The sequence below is a fragment of the Carassius gibelio genome, chromosome A20 (assembly GCF_023724105.1).
Source record: "Carassius gibelio isolate Cgi1373 ecotype wild population from Czech Republic chromosome A20, carGib1.2-hapl.c, whole genome shotgun sequence".
Lineage (NCBI taxonomy): Eukaryota > Metazoa > Chordata > Actinopteri > Cypriniformes > Cyprinidae > Carassius > Carassius gibelio.
Window position 1 is genome coordinate 10,075,354 of NC_068390.1, and position 25,238 is coordinate 10,100,591.

A 25,238-nucleotide genomic window follows, 5' to 3' on the forward strand; every position below is an offset into this window, starting at 1 on the left:
CTGGAGTAATCATACTGAAAATTCAGCTTATAATATATTTAAATAAAAACCAGTTATTTTAAATTTCAATATTATATTTCACAGTTTTACTGTTTTTACTGTGTTTTTGATTAGATAAATGCAGCCTTGGTGAACATAAGATACTTTTTGACTGAATTAATTACCTGGCACGAAATACAATATTTCATGACAAAATGCAAATCTCAGTTGGGTCAGCACTTCATTTAGTGCACAGAATTTGAAAGAAAAAACTGTAGGGCCTGCATTCATTCAAGTTCCTTTTAATTTGTGCACATAATGAATTCACTTTTTTTATGAAAACACTTTTTGGGAACAAAATGCACTCAGCAGGTCACAGTGGCTCCTTGACATATGTATTGCATTGACTATTTATTAGAGGAATTTAGCGCTTGACAGATGGAGAGTAACACAGTAGCCACCGACGGCACTTAGACAGACTGTTTATACTCAGTTCGTGGCAGAAACGATCCAAGATCTGACTAATGTCATCAGTCCCAGTCTGATTGGCTGTCACAAGAAAACTAAAGAATATTAAACAAGAATATTTTAGCTGTTTTTGACCATACAATGAAAGGCAAAGTGCCTTTTTGCAAAACTACAAAAATGTGTCTGTACATGTACTGCAGTTTCCAGCTGAAGCGAAAAGCAAAACACTAAAAACCTTTTTTCCTTTTCACAAGCAAATTATGATTACAGTGGCAGATTGTTGATGGATAAAGACTAATTTTAGTGCATTTCCTTGAATACTGTGTTTTGACCTCAAAACACTTTTAGTTCATGATTCATGATTTGTAAACTAACTAATTTTGACATTTGCATCACAGTCAGCTTTATATGTATGGCTTTTCTTTCAAAGTAAACTTACTCTAATGCACACCTGGTAAATTTCATAACACTTGGGATGCGTAGCGCTTGGGTACGAGTCCCGTGAAACATGAGTCACAGTTAAAGAGCTTAAAGACTTGGTTTTTTAATCTCACATTTGCTTTAGTTAACACTATCAGTTAGGTTTAGGACTGGGTTTAGAGTAGATGACACGTTAGTTTCAAACACAAAAGAACGTCACTCAATGGACACTTAATTTCTGGACATGCATGACGCAAACAGAGTAATAAAACTAAAACCAACAGTGTAACAATAAAAATACGCTAGATTCACCTTCATCTTTTTGGGATAAAACTGAATTCACATTTAACGCCACCCACTGGACAGTTATCTTTGAAAGTGTCACCATTTAAGCTGCGGTGGGGAACTTTTGACGCTCTAGCGGTTAATAAACAGAACTGCTTGCGTCTTGCGGAAGAACATTGTAGCCGGAACTACTTCTCTCTGTTTATGTCTATGAAGAATCACAAAGGTACTGGGTTACTCCGCCCCGGTACCCCAGAAGCAATCTAAAATAGTCCGAATAAACACTTATTATAGGTGCACCCTAGTGATTCAGGACAAGCCAAAAACACGGTTTGGAAAATGGATTTCATGGTGTACTCGCTTATTATATACATTTTTCTACATTTTGAACACAAACAAAGTTACGGACCGCAGCTCTGATTGGTTGTTTCTTACCGGGAGCGCATGACTTTCTACAAATGGCAATAGGACACTGGGAGGAGCCAGAGGAGCTTGATTTTTTTTCACAGATTATCTGTCTCATATTCTACTGTCAGGACATAATGACAGGTTTAACAAATATGTACAAAATATATTTTTCACAAAAGTTACCTACTGCAGCTTTAACAAGGTAATATTATTTAGCAGAAATGCTGCCATAGCCATGTTTTCCCAGCGCGTCTCTTCCTGTCTAAGTGGGCGGCTCTTGGCTAGAATAAGCTGCAATGTGGAACAGACTTTATGCTGATAGTCAAAAGTGTGGCTACACAGGACTACTAACAAGCACACGCTAAAAATGCTAATCATATTCTGGACGCTTATGGTGCTTCACATTTCAGAATTCTGTGGTGTATTCACACTTTGCATGTCCTAATTTTCTGACTGGTGAATTGTGGCAGCTCACTGTATATCTACCTCTCGCTTCTTCAGTCTATAAGGAGCAGAACTTGTAGCTAGGGTCTCATCAGGATAAGAAAGATAACTGCTGGCTCATCATCTACTGCACCTCATAATAAACTAGCCCAGGCGATTTGATAGTTTATAATTGTGATGTAGTGTGTCAGAACACATGATGATATTTCTCAGCGGCTCTATTGTTTCAGGAGGTGACGGTTCTCCTCATTGTCAGCACTTTCACAGTGTTGACTAACAGAGCGAGAGAGGAACAAACTGTCAGGGAGAGACAGGACCAGCGTTCTTCCTATTTGACACTCAGAGGACTTTATTTCGGTCTGACGTCATCAAAATCACTTAATGTCTGAGACATATTTGCTCTGGTCCAAACTCTATAGTGAGCTGCTTACCTACGCAACAAGTTAGACTTGGAATAGACGGAAAGACTATTCCAAACAGAAGACGGTAAAACTGTGCTCACTTATATAATACTTTGTTTTGTTCAAATTCCAAGGCAGAGCCGCATGTAAGCGTCATTGATAAGTTAATCCACTAGGGGCGTCTCTGGATGGCAATTGTGTGACGAGGTTGGGTTGAGATTGAGGTTGAGTTGTACTTCGTAAGGGTTCATTTATTGCTTGGTTTGTTGATTTTCTTAATTTTTGTCGAGTATATACAAAAGGTTAGGGTCTGTAAGATATAAGTCTCTTATATTTACCAAAGCGCCATTTATTTGATCAGAAATCTAGTAATGCTTTGAAATATAATAACTTTTTTTATAATTATTATTTTGAAACAATTTATAATCATTTTAATATGCTGATTTGGTGATCAAAAAGCATCTCTTGTTATTATCAAAGTTGAAAAGGTTTTAGTTTTTTTAGTTTTTTTTTAATGAAAATAAAGATCAAAAGTACTTTTTTTGTGACAAAGTTTTTACTTTGACTGTTTAATGCAACCTCGCTGAATAACAGTTTTCATTTCATAAAAAAAAAAGAAAAAAAGGGCAGTAGTATATCTGGTGGAACTACTTACTTTTGGGCACTTCTGACACAAAATGGACCTGAAATTACACTAAACATGAATTTCGCTGTAAGTGAAACACATGATTCGAAGACTAATTGTCTGAAAAAACATTTAATAATATAAAAGATACACAAAACATGCTCATAATTCTATTATTATAGTATATACTCATATTGACATTGTATTCTGAACTGCAGCATATTGTCAGAAGATCTGAATTATGCTTTTAACTGCTATGATTTGTTCAGCACATCGATTGACTTCGAAAGACAATAGATTAGCCCCATGACATCCATCCATACTGGGAAAGTGACTGAATGCCCTCAACCTCACGTGTCCTCTGATATCTGAAGTATATGTGTTTACGGTTGTGTGCGTGTGAGTTATTTGAGGGGGCAGATCTGGAGATAGTATTAGATTCATATGTGCAGCAGTGAGAGCGATGCCTTCCAGCGAGCACTGTTTGACGGGAAAGAGAGCAGCAGTTTGTGTCGCCGAATGCTTGTGTTGTTTTCTGTAATACAGTATTGCTTTCACACTGTCCCAATCCCTTGATTTTTGCCTTGTTATCCGCTCTGTCTTGCCCTGATGAAGTGCACTGATTGGCTGAAGGGTATCTGGTCGGGCCAGGCTCATAGGCACAGAGCCAAAGAAGTGGGCGGTCTCAGGATGAGAGTTAAATATTCATGAAGAACGGGATCAAAGCACAACAAGAAAAAAACGAGTCAGAATATAGATATGGAAACAGATATACAGAAGTGGATCGTTATGGCTTTTAGAAGGTCTTATAATATACAGCCCACCTTCTGTTATTCCTTTGCTAGACATTTATGTTTTGACGAATTGTTTCATACACATGGGAGTTGATTTCGAGGTCAGATTCCACTTGATTCTTCATGCATTTCATTGTTTCAGTGCTGTTATTGACTCATTGTCATGATGTAGATGTAGTTCTTAGATGTGACGCACGTCTGTGATGTGTTTGGTAATGACCTCAGCGTACGTCGTAGTAGCTCAGACTCCGCAGACTCACAGGAAGGTCACCTGACAGATGCTGAATGTAATCTACCTCAGCTGTTGTCATTGGTAGGAGTGAATAATATGTTCTCAAGGGCTTGCTGGGTTCCTTTATTTAGTGTACCACCTGCAGTTGACATTCAGGAGAGTTTTACGCCACTGTTCTAGTCCAGTCTGAATTCTCCTTACCAAATATCGTCATTCTCCTCAAATAAAAAAGCGACAAAAGTAACATGGCATTAACTGTGTAATACACAGCAGGTGTAAACATTCACAGTGCACTACAAGGTCATTGAAGGATAAAGGAAATACAGCACAGTATCACAAAACCACACATTTGTGAACTCTCCCATGTTAGATTAATACATGCACTATTGTTAGAAAACTTTACTAGGCATGTTTAGAAAATGCTGCCGTTTGGGGAACATAAACGTGGTCAGGCCCAGTTCCTGAGCCACAGACAGGTGCATGTGAGTTCTGCTCGGTTTGGCAGGGAAAGATCGCAGTGGACAGGCATCTGATATTTGACAGCCGTAACACATGCTGTGTGTTGATGGTCCTAAACTGACTGGTGTCCCTACCGGGCTTTTTAACTAGAAAGACTGTATTTTTTTCTTCTTCTGTTTTCTGGTGAACAATATGCAATAACAACAACAGTAATAAACCAGACTGGACTAGCATAGAAATCCAGTCTATGCTGAAGTTGACTGTGCTTGTAATTGGTGGGCAGGCCATTCTCAGGAAAAGCTGTGGATTTTCTCGCTACAAGGATTTAGTCATGAAAGCCACGGAAACACAGAGATATTCATGAATCATGTTTTAGATTATGTAATTTTTCCCGAAGCACATTTTAAAAACCATTGAACTGTGCATGTTTCTCTCCCTCTGAGATCTCAGAGAAACATCCCTGTTAGAAAATGCAGTAGTGTAGAGCAGCATATACTGTATAGGAAAACAGCGGTGCTGATTCATCAACCAAACTATAAACCAATAAACATTCATTAAAAAAAATAAAAATACAAAACAATAAATTGACATGAAACATGAAATTCATGAAATGTATACAAAACTGCTTCACAGCTTATTAATATTTGAATTTTAATATTTGAACCTTATTTGAGTCTGCCAAACAAAAGTCAATAATAATAAAATCTATAAATACATACATTTATTAAAAAATATACATTTTTGTGAAATGCCAGGTTTAGTTGGTTTTAATATTTCATGTGGTGCAAACCCACAATTAAGAATTTAGAATTATATTCCTGAATTAAGTATATTTTTAAATTATAAAATATGTAAGGAAGTGTAAGAAAAAATCTTACTTTTTTATTTATTTTTTATACTTTTTTATACCATGACATATTTTAGAATCAATTAAGTAAAACATTTCTTGAAAAAGGTTTAAACGTTTCTCCATGATTAAAAAAAAGCTAATTTCTTAAAATATATATTTTAAAAAATATTTGATTTTTAAAAGATTTAGCATGTTCTTCATAATGTACTCTTATATGTCATTGACAATCATACAAAGGCAATAAAAATTTATGATTAAGTTAAAAAAAAAAAGCATCACTTGTCCTCATCCTGAAACCAATTGGACCCTTAACTAATACTCCCTGAACCATTACCTAATCATGAGCTGTTTTCTAGTTTCCTTCAGAGACTGCAATCAGCAAATACACCTTACAGGAGTTTGACAATAACCTGCGTAAATATTGTAGCAGCTGAAGCAAGACTAATGCTAAAGCCTCAGGGCGTTCTTTAATTGAGGGTGACGGGACAGTCTCTACCCTGCACACTCAGCATTATCAACACTAACCTTGAGCAAAAGTGTCACACAACAGTTAAATGAATAATTCACAGCAATTAACACCACTGTGGCGCTTCAGTTATTGCTGAATAGAGAAATGTTTGTTTTAGTCTTTAAAGGGACAGTTCACCCCAAAATATCTGCTTTTGTGTTCCACAGAGGAAATAAGTCATACAGGTTTGGGATGAGATGACAGTGAGCAAAGGATGACAGATTGTTCATTTTTGGCTGAGCGATCCTTTTAAGTGAACTTATCATTTGTCGAATGTATTAAATTAGATTACATACAAGAGACCTTTCCAATCTTTTAGTTTAAGTCCCCTGAAGAAACATTTGAAAACACTGATGAAAAGAACTTGAGTCATCAGTTTTCTCTCCGACAGATGGTTATTGATATCATTTCTCTCTGTCTGGTAGTCACCTGCTGTTCACATGTCTCCAAAATGAAATCTGCTCAAATAATTACCCAGTCCCTTTCATGACCTGCCGCCTGCACCTTTCCAGAACTTTATGTCCGATAACAATAAAAAAACATCATGGCTCCAGAGACCTAAAATAATTAGCATCTCTGAAAGAACTGCTGATGATAAAACAAGACTCTTTAACAGCGTTGGTCTGACACACTTAATCAGGCTTTTGCAAATGGCAGCAGATGTTCCATTACATTTCTTCTATCATAGTAGCAGGTGTTTGTGTATAATAAAAATAATGAAAATAATGATAGGATGAAAGCTTCCTGTAGACAGCATGCCATCTGTGGAGCGTTTCCTGTAAGGAACTGGCAGATACAGAGGAACTTGCTCTGATTCAGTGTGTGTGTGTGTGTGTGTGTGTGTGTGCACGTGCGTGCGTGTGTGTGTGTGTGTGTGTGTGTGTGTGTGTGTGAAGGTATCTGAGAGCTTTGACTGGAACATTAGCATCACTAGATCCTTCTGCTACTAATAATGAAGTACTAATGATCTAATTAGGCTGAGGGTACGCTTTTTGGCCGTACCAATTAACAATTCCAGCACCCTGAGGATACTTTTTTTCTGTATGCGTGCATGTTTTAAAAAGTGAGATTCTATACAATATTTATTCTGATGCTACCATCCCAATTAGTGAAGTAAAAGATTAAGTTAAAGTTTAAGAGTACCTTTAAATTACAAAAACACAAAACAACTAAAACAAGCCTAAGCTGGTTGGTTTCAACTGGTTTTTCAGTGGGGAAATGGAGCTTTGAAGCTTTTGGCTGTATGTTCCATCTTTATAGAGCTCCAGAGGGGCATAATGGTGGAAAAAAAGGGACAGGATGAGATTATGACTTTTCATGAACACGTTTTACATATTGCCAAATTTGGTTATTTTAATTATTGCATTCTGCTTTCTAAAGACTGGTCAGAAATAAAAAGATTGTAACATTGAAATGTAAAATAAACAAATTAGAGTTTAATTTAATAAACTATGAAAAGCAGATGTATGAAAAAGGCCTGGGTAGAAATCACTTTCTGGGAAGGGGGGCTCCCCTCTCAGCTGAAATCGAGTTCAGGGAGTGGGGTGGTGTCTGACAGGACTGGCCCTGGTGGCATTGCCGGGAGTGACCCCTTTCTGAGACCATAATTACTACTGCTGACTGAAGCTGAATGAGTAGGCAGGATGTCACTCTCTGTTCAGGTTTATCTGGCTGCCATTAAACCCATGCAGGGTGTTCCACTAAAATAGTTCACCCTCTGCCCGGGCTTCTTACAGGCTCTTACTCAGTAGAGCAGTGCGTTTTACTACCCTGTTCATTTTTTCTCCAAGATCCTATTAAAGAACAGGCTTCTAGGTTAATGTTGCATGCTGCTGATACCCCTTGTTCATGTTTGATCATCTTTCAAATGCCCTTAGAAATCTTCCTTTCGTAAAGAACATAGTGCTTTCTAGAGTGGTGCTTGGCATTGCAAAATGATCCGGCACAATCCTGGACTGTCGCTAGACTACGGTGTTATGAGTTTGTAAGAATTGGCTAGGATGTTCTTGGTGGTTTCTAGGCTGGTGTTAGGTGGTTTATAGGTTACTAGCCCAAGGCAAAAGAACCCATGCCCATTTGGTCTGTATTTCATTACTTACGGCTTACATTTTACATTTTTGAATAAATATTTATTTGGAAATTAAATTGTAGCTAAGGGTGCACTGATAAAGATCTGCCGATCATTAATGCGTATCTCGTCAGTAAAGCCGGTTCTCTAATCAGCGGTAAATTCCATCAGGTTTTACTGACTAGCTGCGCAAATAAACACTGATAATGAACGTGGATTTGCGCAGCTTGTCAGTTAACAATGGCTCTGTGTAGTAACAGCTGCTTTATGTGAAATCACGTACCTGATAGAATTTACCACTGATTAGAGAACTGGTTTTACTGACGAGATGCGCATTAATGATCGGCTGATCTATTCGTGCACCCCTAATTGTAGCAAAACAAAGTACAGAGACTTGCTACTGGCAATACATCCACAGACATGCTGATGTGAGCATAATACTGCTGCTGCACATCAGTGTTGGGAACGTTACTTTTATTATTATTATTTTTTTTTTTTTGGATGAGTAGAACAGACAGGTGTTCGTACATACACTTTCAATATTTATTGCACGTCAACAGACAGCAAGAGTTTTATCCTGCACTTCAAGTATTATCTTTGTAAGAATAGTGATTTTGGCCACTAGCTTTGTAGATGCGTGTCACACATTACATGTACACATTACATGCCTTTGACCACAATTAATTTGAAGTAGCGCTTACATCTCCACCTTGAAAATGCCAACTTTTCATCGGATTGCTCCTGACTCCCCATCTCTGCTGCTACTGCGAATCTCGTGTGCGTGCGTGTGTGTGTGTTTTTGACGCCGCTGGCGTAAAAAAACTGGCTCTGATTGGCTACCATGAAACACATGACTCTGCCTTAGCCAATCATAATCGCTTATCTCGTTATTAACCCACCTGCTCACTCGCTGTGTGAGCCAGGGGTGCGTTCGGATTACATCGTTTATTAAATCAATGCATAGTAACGCATCGCTTTTAACGTCCAGTAATGTTAACGGCGTTATAACGACGGGAAAAGTAATTAGTTAGATTACCCCGTTACTGAAAAAATAATGTCGTTACCTAACGCCGTTCTTTTAAACGGCGTTATTCCAAACACTGCTGCACATATAACATATATGAAATAACCCCCATAAATAACATGAAATTAGCCTGTAGCAGATCTATACAGGTGGAGCTGGGGAAGGTGGAGGGTTTCTGAAGCGAGCTGCAACTGCTACAGCAAGCACTAGCCAAGTATGTTGAGCAGCTCATTGGCTGCTGATGTAAAAAGAACCAATCGGCTGTCCCATGTGAATAATGATGTCATTATGTGAGATTTAGATAGAACCGGCCTGCGCCATCTAGAGTTTCATGACAGAACTTTGTATTTATTTGAAATAAAAATCTATGTAACATTATAAATGTCTTTACTGTCACTTTTGATCAATTTAATGCATTCTTGATTAATAAAAGTATTAAAAACTATCTTGCAGACCCCAAACTTTTGAACTATATAGACAAAAGTATAGGCTCAACTGACCATTACACTGAAAGGGACTTTAATGACATTGCATTCTAAATTCAGATATTTTGATAGGAGAAACTGATATAGGGTTTTCGCTCCTTTGCAGTTATAACCCATTCCAGTCTTCTGGGAAGGCTTTCCACAAGACTTTGGAGTGTTTCTTATGGAAAAGTTGCTCATTCATCCAGAAGAGCATTTGTGGTCAATCACTGATGTTGGATGAGTCCACACATACACTAAATGAAGTGTGCAGGGCTTAGATTTTTAAAGCTGTAATAATGTCCAATTTCAAACACCAAGAAAAATTTCTGTACCTCTGGGGTGAGGGGGAAATGGTGACTTGTGGGTAATTTGATGGTGGGCACAGTGAGATTATCTCTGTAATGACACAATTTGAGCAATCTAATGAGCAATCAACCTCTTTCAGCGCGTGTGTGTCACAGATGATGACGCAAGAGACCGTGGTTTGAACTAAAATGCCCTCGAGAAAAGAAGGATGGATGGAGAGAGGAAAAAAGATGAAGAAAGAGAGGCTAATTATAGAGGGAGGAGGACAGATTACACATAAATGACAGAGTTATGGTTATGGGACTTTAGATATTGAGAGCGAGTGATGTGTACTCACACTCAGAAACCCCTCTAGTCTGGGATGTAATGTAAGGTCATACTTTGGGCAAGGGTTTGAGAAATGGCTCTGTGTGTGTGTGTGTGTGTGTGTGTGTAAAAGTAACATTTTAGGGCATCGAGGTCCGTTCAGTGTCACATTCTATTTGCATCTTGGTTCGTTCATTGCAAATGCTTTCTGTGTTAATCTCTGATTCATGCAGTGCTTCAATGACGACACTAAAAAACACATTCATTTCTGTCACCACAGTGCTTCCTGTCAGACCAAACCATATCAGCCCTAGTGCATGTGCCTGAAACACAGCCAAATATTGCTTTTGTGGGTACGCTCATGCAATCTAATGTCCTGTCAGTATGAACTCAAATAGTATTATGAATACTTAAATCGACGCATGAATGAATTCATTCATTTACTCTGGCTACCAATAGCAGCTCGTATTAAATTCAAGGCATTGATGTTTGCCTACAAAACAACCACTGGCTCTGCCTAAATTCATTACTTTAGACTTATGTGCCCTTCAGAAACTTAGGTTCTGCCATTCTAAAGAGATATTATTATTTCATTCTTCTGTACAAAAATGTGTTATTTGAGCTGTAGATTTGTCCAGAATTATCCTTCGCACCTTGATTGCATCTTGAAGGACACTGAAAGTTCAGACTTGATCTTTTAATGATCAAATTACTCGCTGTTATAAAAAGCAAGTGATTAAGTGTACATACCTCCACAGAGCACTCCTTTAAGATACCATGTGGCTAATATAAAAACATAGAGCACCTCAGATAGTTCCACATTTTCCTTGTTTGTCCTGGTATTACCTCATGGCTCATTTGACTGTAGTAGGAGACCAACTTGACAGCAGATAAAGCACAGAGGTCACAGTGTCTCTGCTGGGGCAGGTGGTTGTTCCTGGCCCAGTTCACAGGGTACGGGACACACTAATCATCATAATGACTTGCATAATGTCTGTCTGCTATTTTTGCCTGTATGGGAGAAGATTAGTTACCTGTAATCCTTGTCTTTAGCACCAGGTGGTCTTTTCCACGCTTCTCCATTGAACATGGGTCAGATGTTGGGTTTTGTGTATGTACATGTTCCTAGGCAAACAAGCCTAATGGAAAGCTTGAGGGATTCTAATGTTTTTGTCATTTGGAACTAATTGCGAACTGACCCTATTGGAAAATATTTTATAGATATAGCTAGTACATAAAAATAATTCCATTAGATCCTTTGTGATTTCATCAATGACATTAAACAATTGTTAACTGCATCTCTTGTGACTATCCAACATATTTGAATGGACTAGAATGAGTTTTGAAAGTGATTGGCCAGTCAGCATACACCTCGCTTTTCGGATTGATGAGATTTGTAAAAATCAATGCGTTTTAGAAAGGCGGGGCATGGAGGAGAAGCAATTATGTACATTATGTGGATAATATATATATATTTTTTTTAACCTTAAACCACATAAACACATTGCATTGCACCAAATACACTAAATAATGTTCTATTTAGCAAAGTCATATGACCCCTTTAAAACTGATTTGACATTCCTAGTTTCTGTGATTTGAAAAACATTTTTAAATGCATGCATGTGTCTGTCTCAGGTATCCAAACCACCTCAACTAAATCATCTGGCATTCTAAATACTTGGTTTAAAGGTCATCCGAGTTAAAAAATGTGAACTAAGTTTGAGATGATTTTAAAAGAATCTTCATAAATCATGCTTGACTGTTGCCTGCTTTGTGAGCCAGTTCTTTTTCTTTCTTTCTTTTTTTGGCTTTATTTTTAATTAAAACATAATGAAGTGTGCTATCATCTCATAATGAGATTTGAAGTACATTTGGCTGGTCAAGGTGCTCATTAAATCTCTGCTGAATGCAGGACTCTTCCCAGGACAACCAAACCCAGAAATGACTTACTGCCACCACTATTCTCTCACAGCCTCTTCTCTTCTTCGTAATGAAGGAATTAGTACTTGTGATTAAAGGTGCAGCAGCATCATTACTCCTAACAACTCACACTGCCAAACAACCAGACATCAGTTAATAAGACAAAAGAAATTGAGTGGAATGTCAAAAAGACAAATTAAGAAAAGAGAAGTCTTTTACCTTTTTTGATTCTGCTTTTATTTCTTTTTTTATTTTTATTACGTACCCACTTTATGAAATGGGAAACTGAGGATCACAGAGGTTGAGCTGTGGCTGGCCTCAGTCTCAATATGAGTGTGTTTGTGGGTCATTCTGTCAGGCTGATATGTTGAGCTGACAGGCTGATACTCTGCTGGGCTCAGACTTAAAAAATGGGGATGATGGTTTGGTTTCTGACCTCTTTCTTCTTAAGGGCCACTACTGGAGGGATCAAGACATTGTGTGTGTGTGTGTGTGTGTGTGTGTGTCTGTGTTTGTGACAGAGAGATTTTAGGACACTTGCTAACATTTATGTGCATAAATAAACACTTAAATTATGAATCATAAATATATTTGTATTTATGTGTAACAAGTTTTCCAAAAGGTTCCTTTCAGACTGATGTTCCAGATCACCCTTGGTTTTATAAGAAAACAATTATGATATAATATGATATATATTGTACATTTATATAAATGTACTTACACATTAACCACAGCCGTGTGGAACAAAGTGTACAAGCAATTTATGAGATATTTCTTTGTTCATAACACCATTCTAATTGCAAAATCATAAACATCATCATGTTTCATCATTCCTATCTAGCACCTATGAGTACATAATATATATATATATGAGTATATAATATTCTTATATGCTTACGTACTGTAATGCACTGATATTAATAAAGTCAAATTCTTCCTTTTTTCAGGATTCTTTAGTGAATATAACGTGAATATTTAAAAAGACTATATTTACTTGAAATATAAATATTTGTCCTATAATAAATGTCTACTGTCACGTCTGATCAAAGTAATGCATCATTATTGAATAAAAGTATTATCTAAATCTTAGATTGTTGCTGTCCTGCCCTCATTCTCACCCATGCACTCCTCTCACTTCCTGTCTAGATGAGGGGCAGACGGTGTGCCAGGGGCCGCCAGACATGCTGGGTCAGCGCCTGGCAGAGCTGGGCATGCAGCTGAGATCGGAATGCCACCAGGGCCTGGGTTACTGGGACTACCTGTTCTTCATCGCCATCGGCTTCGTCATCTTCAGCGCTGGGACGGTGTCGGCATGGGTGATGGGCATACTCATGGTTCTGTATGAGCGCTACAGCAAGAGGAAGAGTGAGGAGCTTGACAGTGAAGACGAGGAGGAGACAGTCATCCGAGGGGCAGGAAGTGGAGGAGGAGGGGGTAACCATGGCAATGGGGACGTGAACAAACCAGGCATGCAGGTGTGACCAGAGGACAGAGGGACGCTGGGAAATCTTTGATGAAATGAGAGCAAGCTACGGACAGAGAAAAGGAGTTTTCTTTTCTATAAAGATGTTTTAAGTGCACTTTTTTAGAATGTGTCAACATTAGTTTTAGTTTAAGAGAAGGGCAAGGACAGACAGATTAGATTTATTTCAATTCTTATAGGTGGACTCAGACAAACAGACAGACTGAGAGACCGTTTAGAGGGACACAGTGAACTTGCAGCTGGAAAATATTGCTGTTCTGGCAGATCTGAAGGATGATCTTAATTAAATGCATAGAAATAATGCTCACTCACACAGGTCGCTCTCCCCAGTGTTAGTCATGTAATTGGGGCAGGGTGATAACACTGTGTTTCACACTTAAGTGAGAGACAGTGAGAAGGAAGGAAAAGGTAAAAAGACAGATAGAGAGGCTTGGAGACTTGTCCAGTAAGCTATCTTAGCTTTTATTTACTAGCTCGGTCAAAGAAAGGAATGTAAATGGAGGATATACAAGCAGTCTCTCCAGATTCATGCAGTGTGAAATGAATGAATAGAAGATGGAAGACTTTTCTAAACTGTCTGCACAACTCCATGGAAGGCTGAAAATTGTTTTAAAGGGTTCACAGACTGACTGACTGCTCAAATGATGGATTGACGACATTTTATTGCAGGGCTTAACAATAAGGACTTTTCTACTACTACTAATTTTCACACTGACAAAATATATATACATATATAATATAAATATAATAATATTATATAATATAAATATAATATATTAATATAAATATTGATGAATAATAAAAATATGGACAAATAATAATAAATATTATACTATATTTTTTATATTATTATAATTATAATATATTATTTTAAATACACATTATAAAAAAAAATTAAGAAATTCAGCAAATGTTGCATCATGATCAATCAATGTATCATGATTTCCACAAGAATATTAAGAAACACAACTGTGTTCACCATTAAAAATAAATAATCAAATAAATGCAGCCATGGTGAGCATAAAAGATTTATTTCAAAAACTTTTTTTTTAGTCCAAATTTTGAATATATGGATCAGCACAATTTGTTACATTATTCAGTATATATATTCACACAATATTCACACAAAAGCAAATGTTCAAGTTTACAATGGATATAACCATGTGCACATGATTGTTTGAATGCAATACATTGTAACAACACAGCACTAGCCCATCAGATCAAGTAAACTGTCCAGAAACCTTCTCACTGGCCCCGGGCCATTGGACCATCCTTATTGTTGAGCCCTGTTTTGGATTGGGACATTATTGATTTCAGTAAGCCTGTATGCACTGCACCGAAAAGCCTTACATACAAGATGTAACCAGTCCAGCAATAACACCTCCAAGTGATACTGAGAGCAATAGAGGGAAACGTGTGTGTGTGTGTGTGTGTGTGTGTGTGTGTGTGTGTGTGTGTGTGTGTGTGTGTGTGTGTGTGTGTGTGTGAGTGTGAGTGTGTGTGTGAGTGCATGTGGCTCGCCGCAGCAAAACTGCTATAGGTGGGAAAAATAAAGTATGTCAGCATTCTGTAATTTTGGCAAGGCTTTAATTTTTATTTAATCAAATGTTATTCCTCCCATGGCTACCACATGCCACTCAAGGGCAGAGCTAAAGTGACCATTCTCTCTTCACACTGCACCATCAGCACTGAAGAGGGAACTGTACCCACTGAGAGTGTTGTTTTAGTTCAATTCCCAATAACAATTCCTTATACTCAGCAGACTACCACAAATTTGGATACAATTCGGGATTTTGGATTCAGCAGATTACTACAATTTGGGATACTTAACAGTACTCCATTGCTACTGCAATCCAGACACCTGAATTGCCTCTTTAAAATGCTGACAATGATCTTAGCTGCACAGCATGTCTGGATCTATAGGTATTTTCCATTATTTGTCCATCACTGGATGAATTACTGCTGCCATAATCATTAGAAAATGTACACAAACATATTGTTTGAACAGCACAAATTTCTCACAATATACCAAAACAGTTGGTGAATACGGAGCAGTTTCACTCCTGAATTACCGAATGGAAAAGAAGATGAGACAACTCTTAGAAAATTTGCCCATCTGTCTTAGCATGTTTTATCCCTATATCCAAACTAAGAAAATATATACAGAGCAGTCACATCCTCTCTTCTCTGAAGTTGTTAGTGGAGAGGGAAAGCTGGTTTTGGGGTGTCATGTGATTGACCATTGCTAAATCCATCTGTAACGGGTTAAAGAGTTTAAGAGAATAATGCTTTTATAAATCTATAGATTCTATAGCTAATATTGTGTTGACTTTTTAGTCTCCCATTTCCTTAAAGCAACATCTGGTCATTTCCGCACAACTAGTGGCATTAACGAAATTTTCCAAACAGGCTCTCATCTATGGAGGCCCTAAAGCAAAACAGTGAACATGAGATCAATAATATAAATGATATTTCAATGCAAATGAACACAAATGTTTTGTAAGGGACTAGCATTATTCCTCCAAACTCATATTGTTTTCGATAACCATCTGCCATTGGACTGTCAAAGAAATAGTCCTACCCCAAACTAACACCATTGGTTGAGTCAGTGTTGCTTTGATCGGCCTGAAGGGCTCTGTTTTGTTTGATGCAGGTATTTTAGACTTTAGAAGAGTGACAGAAATTGGGCAATATAATGTTTAATATTATATATATTAATTTATATCAGATATGTAATATGTCAAAGAGTTTTTCCATATACAGCAGGTAAATGCTCAACAACCCAATACTGATTCTTGACAATCTTAACAAATTCATTCATATTTTACACCTACATAAACAAAATCACTTAAATCTCTCAGGGTCCCAAAATAAGTCCTCAGAAATGAGCAAATAAACAAATCAATGCTTTATAACTGGATTACCGGCATTTTTAAACACAGATCATCACAATAAGGCCTTTCAAAAAGACAAAAAAAAACCCACCTCAAAATAGTCCAAAATATGTATAAATATGAAAATAAATCAAACTTAACTTACTTTAAAATTACTTTACTAAAGAATGAACCAATTAATCGAGTTTCTGAGGGAGAGTATGGCGTTTGATGTTTGAAGGAAAAGTTAATGTAAGCGTTTAAAGTCAGGGAGACTGGAGAGCATGGGGGAAAGAATGCCTAGTTTCCCAAATTGTTTGGCATTTCGCAGGCGTCGTTAAGGCTTCAGCTTGTTCACGCGCTCTTAATCTCGATGCATCTGTGCGCCGTACTCCACAAAACAGACATTCAGACTTTGCCCATAGGTAATAATCCAAAAGAGAGTTTTCACGACTCGCTAAAACAACAGCCTTCTTTTTTCCCCCTCTAACTTCCCAGATGTTGGCTACAAAATCCCCGACCAGACTCTCACTTCCCCTCCCGTCTGCTTACACTCGTTCTCATCTTTCTCTTCCTTTTCTCCACCATATCCCTGAACCCAGCCTCTTCTGTTTCCATATTTAGTTTGCTTTTTATTATTATTATTATTATTTAATTTAAAAACATTGTAGCAGGCCGCTACAAGTGTGTCAATTATTGTCTTCTGGACAACTGTCAGGTCAGCAGTCTTCCCCATGATTGTGTAGCCTAGTGAACCAAACTGGGAGACCATTTTGAAGGCTCAGGAATCCTTTGCAGGTGTTTCAATTCAATTAAAAAAACTTTACAGAAAATTACGTTTCAATATTTAGTTTTGAGTTGATTAGCTGATTGGCATGTCACCATATTCTAATTTGTTGAGTGGGTTTTTGCTAAATTTGAGCCAAAATCATCACAATTAAAAGAACCAAAGACTAAAACTGCTTCAGTCTGTGTGCATTTAATTTATTTAATACACAAGTTTCACAATTTGAGTTGAATTACGGAAATAAATGCACTTTTCCATGACATTCTAATTTATTGAGATGCACCTGTATGCAGCTCCACTCCACTTCTCACATCTAACATACTGTCTCTAATGGTGCAGAAATTACACGCTGTGTCTGTTAACCTGCACATACTCATTAAACCCTGTTAAAAATTGAATTTGAATTACGTCTAGAAAACCCAACAAGCTGATATTTTCAGCTGGGAAGCCTCAACTTCAGGTCACAACCCTGGACTGAATGTGTGTTTGACGACACATCCATCTCACATCCTTCTCAGCCTCTCATTAATTCTTTCTCTCTCTCTCTCTCTCTCTCTCTCATTCTGTCCTCTCTCACCAGTTAGAAGGTGGGTCGTTTCAGGTTACAGATTACAATGGGATGTCACCATGTCAGCATCATTTCCAAAGTGTTAACACCATCTTGAAAAAGACTAATAACACCATGTCATCAGGGGAACATGATTATATGTGTACAGTTGAATCAGGAAATACCCGGAGAGATGTCCTCAAAAACAAAAGAAAGATAAATACAGCTAAAAATTATATGACAGAAACATCATGGCGTTATAAGGTTGGACAGTAGAGGTGGTAAACTTTATAGCAACACACTGCAGTGTGTGCGCCATTTTCACCTGCTGTGAACTCTGAAAGAGATTATGTCTGACTATGTGATCACCCTTTAGAAGAAGAGAGAAATTGGGGAGGGGTTGAATTGGCATTTTATTCCTCTATGAATATTAATGTGTCACATAACAAGCGATAAAGGGTATATCACCTAGTGCTATCCAATAGTCAAGTTCAGTGTAGGAGCAGGACTTTATCTGAGTCTACAGACACTAACAATGCTACAACACTGCAGTCTGCTCGGCTCCAAAACTGCAAGCACCATCAGCAATGCAGCAGGGGTGGCCTGTGTCAGGATGATCTAACTGTAGAGATACTCACACACATATGCACTCAACAGAACACTAATCAACTAGCAGCACAACTCCTGCTATATCTTTGTGAATTTACAAAGAAAACCTCAGCTGCTAGCATTGAAACAGAGAATTAATAAAAGAAGCTCAAGTATATGTAATATGCAAAAAAACATTTTCAATCAGATGCAGCTAGAACCCCTCAGTGTTCATTAGCGTTCTCATTTTTAGCATTAGCTTTAATTGTTCATGATAATCTGTGGCTAAAGCTAATGCTTCCTGCAAAGTTGGAAAGTTGAAAGGTGACACATCTACATTAAGGTCCTTAAAGAGTTGGGTATGAGTAGGGCTGGGCGATATGGAGCAAAAATATATCTTGATTTATTTTGCTATATCTCGATATACGAAATATATCTCGATATCTTTACAGGAAAAACAACCCCCCAAAAACTACTGCAAAAACAAATATGCCAAATATTACATGTTAAGGGCCCTATGAAACGTTTTTTTTTTTTTCGCCATATGTTTTATTGTTACCTAATTCTGTGTTTTAGCATGTGTAATTATTTAAATGCATAAATACAACTTAAATAGTTAAAATAGCCTTATGTGAAATGTTTTTTTCCCTTCAGAAATTCTGTGTATTTACATTGTTCTGGTTATCAAATGAAGACATAAAACATTCATTTAATTTATCTTTTAATTATTTAAAATTAAGCAAACTTTATTTTTTGGTAAACAAAGGGGATTTACTATTAAAAATAAAACATGGAAGAAATGTTGTGTGATTATTCCTTAAATATTTTAATAGTAGTAGTAGTGGGCTATGTACATTCTGCTGGACAATAGTAATAGATTTCTGGCAAATACTTTTATTTTGACGGGTTTACCTTTACAGTTCAGTGTATGTGATACTACAGTCTATGATGTGATATGAGCTAGTTTTACTCAAATCAGTAATCAGATGCTCATGAAGTGACTCAGTGCAGTTCTGGAGATGTTCCTCATGTGTTCACGTCTTTATTTAGTGAGAGGAACGACACTGAAATCACTGCACTTCCGTGTGTTTAATGAATGAAGACGCGCTTCTGCTCCATTCATTAACACAGATACGCAGAACATGCAGGAGTCATATTTCAATATACTTTTCCGGGTTGAAATTTGCAGATATTAGTCTATATCGTGATTTAATTTAAGTGCATGACCTATTTTTGATTAATTCATTCAAAATTTGGCAAATTCCGTGACATTCCGCGTTAAACTGTAGACTGGATTCCGCGATTCCGTCCGCGTTTTCTACATCACGGAAATCATTGGGCCCTACAGTAGACATCTGCCTGCTGTTCGTCCTACGCCTTAAAACCGAAGTATCTCCATATAATGGAGGCAGTTGTCCTTTTATTATTCTTTTAGACTTTTTTTTTAGACTAGTTCTGTACACGCGAGGAGAGGGGGGACAAAAGCAAGAAGGCGGAGTGCAATCGAGCGGGGGCGAGCACAGCACAGAGAAGGCAAAGAAGCAAAGTGGCGGAATCAGAATTAAATATAAACAATATATCGATATATATGATATGTTAAAATCCATATCGTGTTTAAAAAATATCTCGATATATTTTAAATATTGAGATATTGCCCACCCCTAGGTATGAGTGTAGAGTATAAGGTAAGCTAGCGAAGTAATCAGCTAACAGTGTGCTAAGATAGTACACTGAGTGATTGGGTTGCATAACAAATAAAAAGAAATCTATATCTTTGGTTATATTCCAAAATACCCTCTCATAAAAATGCGCAAATAATTGTACCTTTAGAGATATGACAACTTTTCACTTGGACAGTACTCTTTAGGGGACAACTTTGTACCTGATCTACCCTTAAAAGGTGGATACCATAGAGTAGTAATACCTACGTACCCATAAGGTACTACTATGCCTCCTTTAGGTGTAAATGAGGTGCAGAATTGTCCCTTTCAGATTACTGTCCTAGTGACAAGCTGTTAAACCAAAAAGTTATTTTAGCCAAATTGCCTAACAGATTGTTAATGGTACCATTTCCAATTTTCCAACTTGCAGAAAGTCATTGCTTTTGCAAACAAATGCTACTGCTGTGATTGATCATTATACATCACCTTCCTAGCAGAACATGGTATAGGAAAATCACATGACCAACCTTGAATGGAACACTCTATCACCCTAGATAAAGAATTGGCAGATTAGGCATTGCACACTCTCAGAATTTTTTTTTTTATATATATATACAAATGTTGTACCTTTTTGAGTACAACAGCTTGTCCCTCAGCTACTTTGAAAACTTTGAGTGCCATTAAATAGCTTAAAAGATAAAAGACAATTTTTTATATAAAAGGATGACTTGAGGGTGAGTAATTTATGGGCTAATTATCATTTTTTAATGTACAATTTTATTCCTGTCAGTAGATGCATTCGAGTTAGGATTTGAGACATAGCAATGCTTTTCTTTCACATTCTCAATGTGGCAATAACCAAAATGAAAGTGTGGGTGAAGGTTCAGTAGAGTTTGAAATTAGATTTGCGTACAGAGTAGCTGATATTAGGAGTGTTTGGTTTAGCCTTCAGTGCAAAGTCTAGGAAATAATATTGATTTAAGTTCTTCTACTTTTAACTTTTGGTTTGGATTGGAGCTCTGGAACCAGAGGCAGTGCTGCAGACTGCAGGTGTTGCTGTTGTTTCAGCAGCACAAGACTGAAGTTGTTCTCTGAGAGACTTTAGATTTGCTGGATCGATTTGCTGTCTACAGAGGTGTGTCCGTTACGCTCTGTCCATCATGCATGAAGCTCTGCAGAATTTCCACAACTGAGAGTCTCTAACACTCTCCTTTCCTCTCCTCTCCTTTCTTCTTGCCTGGTTACATCTCATCAATTCTCTTCATTGTTGTGGCTTGTCTCATCTCGTCTCCTGTTGCATCTTCTCCTCTTCATTGAGTCTCCTCTCTTCCTTATCTTGTCTCTATTCTGTTCTGTTCTCATCATTTGTCTTATTGTCTTGTCTCATCTGGTCTCTTCCTTGTCTTCTCTCAATTTCTCTATCCTTGTCTCATCTTAATTTCTCTACTCCTCATTTATCTTGTTTTTTCTCTTCTGTACTCTCTTTTTCCATCCTCTCTTCTTTGTCTCATTACACCTCTTCTCTTCTCTTCTCTTCTCTTCTCTTCTCTTCTCTTCTCTTCTCTTCTCTTCTCTTCTCTTGATTTCTGTGTCTTGTCCTATCTCATCTTGTGTCCTGTTCTGTCTTCTCTATGTCTTGTCTCTTGTCTCCCTTGACGTGTCTCTTGTCTTGTTTGATCTCTTCTGTTCACATTTGTCTTTTCTTGTCTTGCCATCTTGTCTCATCCTCGTTTTCTGTTCTTGCCTCATCGTTTCATCTTTTATGTCCTCTCCTCATCTTTCTCTCAGTCTCATCCTCTCTCTTCCTTATTTTGTCTTATCTAGTCTCTTTTTTTCTTTCCCTGGTCTCATTTTGTATGTTTTCATCATTTGTTTTGTCTCATCTCTTAGATTGTCTTCACCTCTCCTCCCTATCTTTTCTGCTCTACTCGTCTTATTTTTCATTTCCTCTCTCCTTATCTCATCTTCTCTTTTCCTCTATTCTCTTCTTGCCATTTATCTTGTCTCATTTAGGCCCAATCCCAATTCTGTTTTATACCCCTTCCCCTTCCCCTACCCCTCCACCTACCCCTTCCCCTTGTCCCTTGAAACAGAGTGTCAAGGGGTAGGGGAGAAAATATTCCCCCAAGGATTGGGAAACCACTACCATGACGTCACATGCCATCATTCGTCGTCTAGCTCTTACATACACACATATACTGGTGTGCATTAGAGCCTTTAATTATCATTCTGTGTTAATGAGCTGCTTACTGACAAACACACACACACACATATTGGAAATCGCGAAGCTCTCAATCATCCAGTAGAAAATAAACTTTTCAACGCTGCCCCACGACTTTGATCAAATACAGTTTAAAGACTGAATCGCTACATTATATTTTCCAGCGACGAGAGGATACAATCGCTGTTTTTAAGTAAACTCACAGATAAATGCACAAACGTGAATACACGCAACTTCCATTTCTTTCTCTATCTCTCTCTCTCTCTCTCTGGAATAGGCAATATTTGAGAAAATGGTTTGGCGATTTCAAATTATTGGGGGGATTAGTCTACGGCAGTTATCACCCTGATCTGACATATGCTGTCGCACTATCATGCAGTCTGTAATGATATGACGTTAGCAAATATTAGCGATTTTTTGCAAAGATTTCTTTGAGTAACATGACCATTAATATGAACTCACAATTGAATGTAACATAAAACAAATGATTACTTTTCATTAAAATCTTTAGTGATGCCAAGAAAGCTTACATTTATGTGTCTTTTTGTTCGCTGTAGCAGCCATGTTGCCGAGATAATTCATACCCCTTAGTTTGAAGTGTGGTCCCGAAAAATCTTTGTTTGAAGGGCTATCTGGTCCTTGCCCTTACCCCTACCCCTCCAACCAAAAGAGAATCGAGACACCCCTACCCCTTAACGTGAACGCGCGAAACAGAGGGGTAGAGGAAAGGGAAAGGGCTAAGGGGTAGAATTGGGATTGGGCCTTAGTCTCATCTCTTGTCTTATTTTTTCTTATCTCCCACCTTGTCTGGCCTCTTCTTGTCCATTGTCTCGTCTCATTTGATCTTTTCCTGTATCATCTCTTCTCTCTTCTTCTAATTTTTCTTGTTTTTGTCTCATTTTTGTATCTCGTCTCCTCCCACTTTTCTAGTCTCTTTTTGTCTCTCATCTCATTTAGACTCATCTCTATCTAGTTTCTTCTTTCTTTGTTATATCTCTGTTCTGACTCTGCCCTCCTCTTTTATATCTCAGTGGTGGTTTAGTGAGGGTGATGGCATAAAGGCTGTTGTAAGCCATCTTACGCTGTCTTAAAGAAGAGGAGGACTAAATCAGAGCGGATGACAGTTTTCCACTTGGGACTAAAGCTTAGAGACTTTCCTCTGCCTTGATTCAAAGTGCTTTCATCTACTTGTGTGGATTTTCCCATTAGCAGTAGGGTAAGTCTGGGTAGTTTAAGATTTTACCTCTATTTTATATAATTACCTCATATATATATATATATATATATATATATATATACATATATATATATATATATATATATATATATAATGAATGTATTTCTATATATAAACACAACTTTGCTCTTGCAATGTCTGCTGCATGCTTTTGAAGAAAAAGTTTGTCTTTCTGAGGATGATCACATCCTTTTATAACCCATTATCCGTTATAGAAGAAAGTATGACAGCTGCTCTCAGCACTATATGTTCTCATAATGCTAAGGTGACCTTGTATATGGTGCATCTTCAAATGGCATCATGGCATCATTTAGGGAACATACTTCGAGCCTGAAATTATACCTCCCATATTAGTCCCACACATATGGTCACTGATCATTTTTATGGGGTGTGTGACAGTTCACTGGGAAATTTAGTGAAGTCAGATCACCTCCCTTGCCAAACACTTGCACAGTGTGTGTGAGAGGACCTCCATTCTGATAACCCCTCTTGAGCTCTTGGCATCCTTTAACACCGCAGAGGCTCGACTGTGGAGTGACAACGGCTTAGAGCAGGAAGAGAACGCTGAAGCTCACAAACACACACTACAGAGCCGGATCAGCCCTATATCATCTCTGACAGACTGAAAACTTTTATTTATTAGTTATTGTCTTTTGTGCTATTGGTGCACATTCAGAATCAGTGTTTCAGAAGATACTTTAAAACTGCAGCTCGTCAAGCTAAAGACTAGTCATGATTTAGAATGACTAAATTACAGCCACGCTTCCCTACAATATATATATATATATATACATATATATATATATATATATATATATATATATATATATATATATATATATATATATATATATATATATATATATTCAAGAATATAATTAGTTATAATTGGATATCATAATATTATTCTCATTTAAACAGAATTTGAACAGATCAATTTACAATAAATATAATTTAAAAAGTATTTAAAAGTATTTAATACATAAATAAAAAATCACTAAACTGTCAAAGAAAAAAAGGGAGGAAAAAAAAGACATTTGACAGTTGTTTTGTAAAATATTCTAGTAAGTCTATTGCTGCATCTATTTATTCTTTATAACTAATTGGCTACAATGAACCAGACTGGGAAAGTGAAAAGTTAATTTGCATCACTGCTAATTTTAGACATCGCTACAAAGACAGAAATCAGTGAACAGTTTTATGAACTGCTCATAAACACAGTGAATCAAACTCAACTAAATTGCTTATTCTTTATGATTCTTTTAAACACACCATGCAACTGAACCAATGAATCAGACTTCCAAATAATGCAACAAGTGTTTTTCAACCAGTAATGTATCCAAAACCCTCATATCTCTACAGTATAACAGCTGAAAATCACACTGCTGAAAAATGTGGTTGATTATAGCCTCGCCACTTTTAGTTCATTCCTGCTCAGCACTGCTCATGATGCTGCAGTCAGGAGGGTTAAAGCAGAGGACGTCTCTCGGGAATATTCAAAGCATCTGATGTAATCAGTCAATAACTTCGTCACACACACACACAGTCTGCCTACCAGGAGCAATATACAGAAGACGAGAGAAAGTGAGGCTGGAGAGGATTTTCGTTTGCAGTTGTTGTTTTCAAGAGCTGAATATTAAATATTCGCAAGCATTTAATCTCTACTTACTGAGATTCAAATCTGAGCAGATCATTCTTTAAATGCAAGTGCTTGCGTGTACATTGACAATTGCACATTCGGTAGGGATTTCATGTGAATCTTTCAGACAGCTGCCTGCTCGATGTGTAAGGGGTGACACACAGAATCACACAGGGGCCCAAGGGGTCCCCTGACCTATTTACATCCCCTACCACACTGGTAGCCAAATACACACACA

General features: G+C 37.5%; 1 protein-coding gene across 1 annotated transcript in view; it reads left to right on the top strand.

The window, feature by feature from the left end:
* The window catches only part of LOC127938369 (leucine-rich repeat-containing protein 52-like), a 32,436-nt gene extending 9,128 nt beyond the window's left edge, over positions 1-23,308 (top strand). The window contains exon 2 of the mRNA XM_052534949.1: positions 13,111-23,308. Within this exon, the coding sequence (XP_052390909.1) occupies positions 13,111-13,445 (335 nt within the window). The 3' untranslated portion in view covers positions 13,446-23,308. The remainder of the gene's footprint in view (positions 1-13,110) is intronic.
* Positions 23,309-25,238: the final 1,930 nt, after the last annotated feature.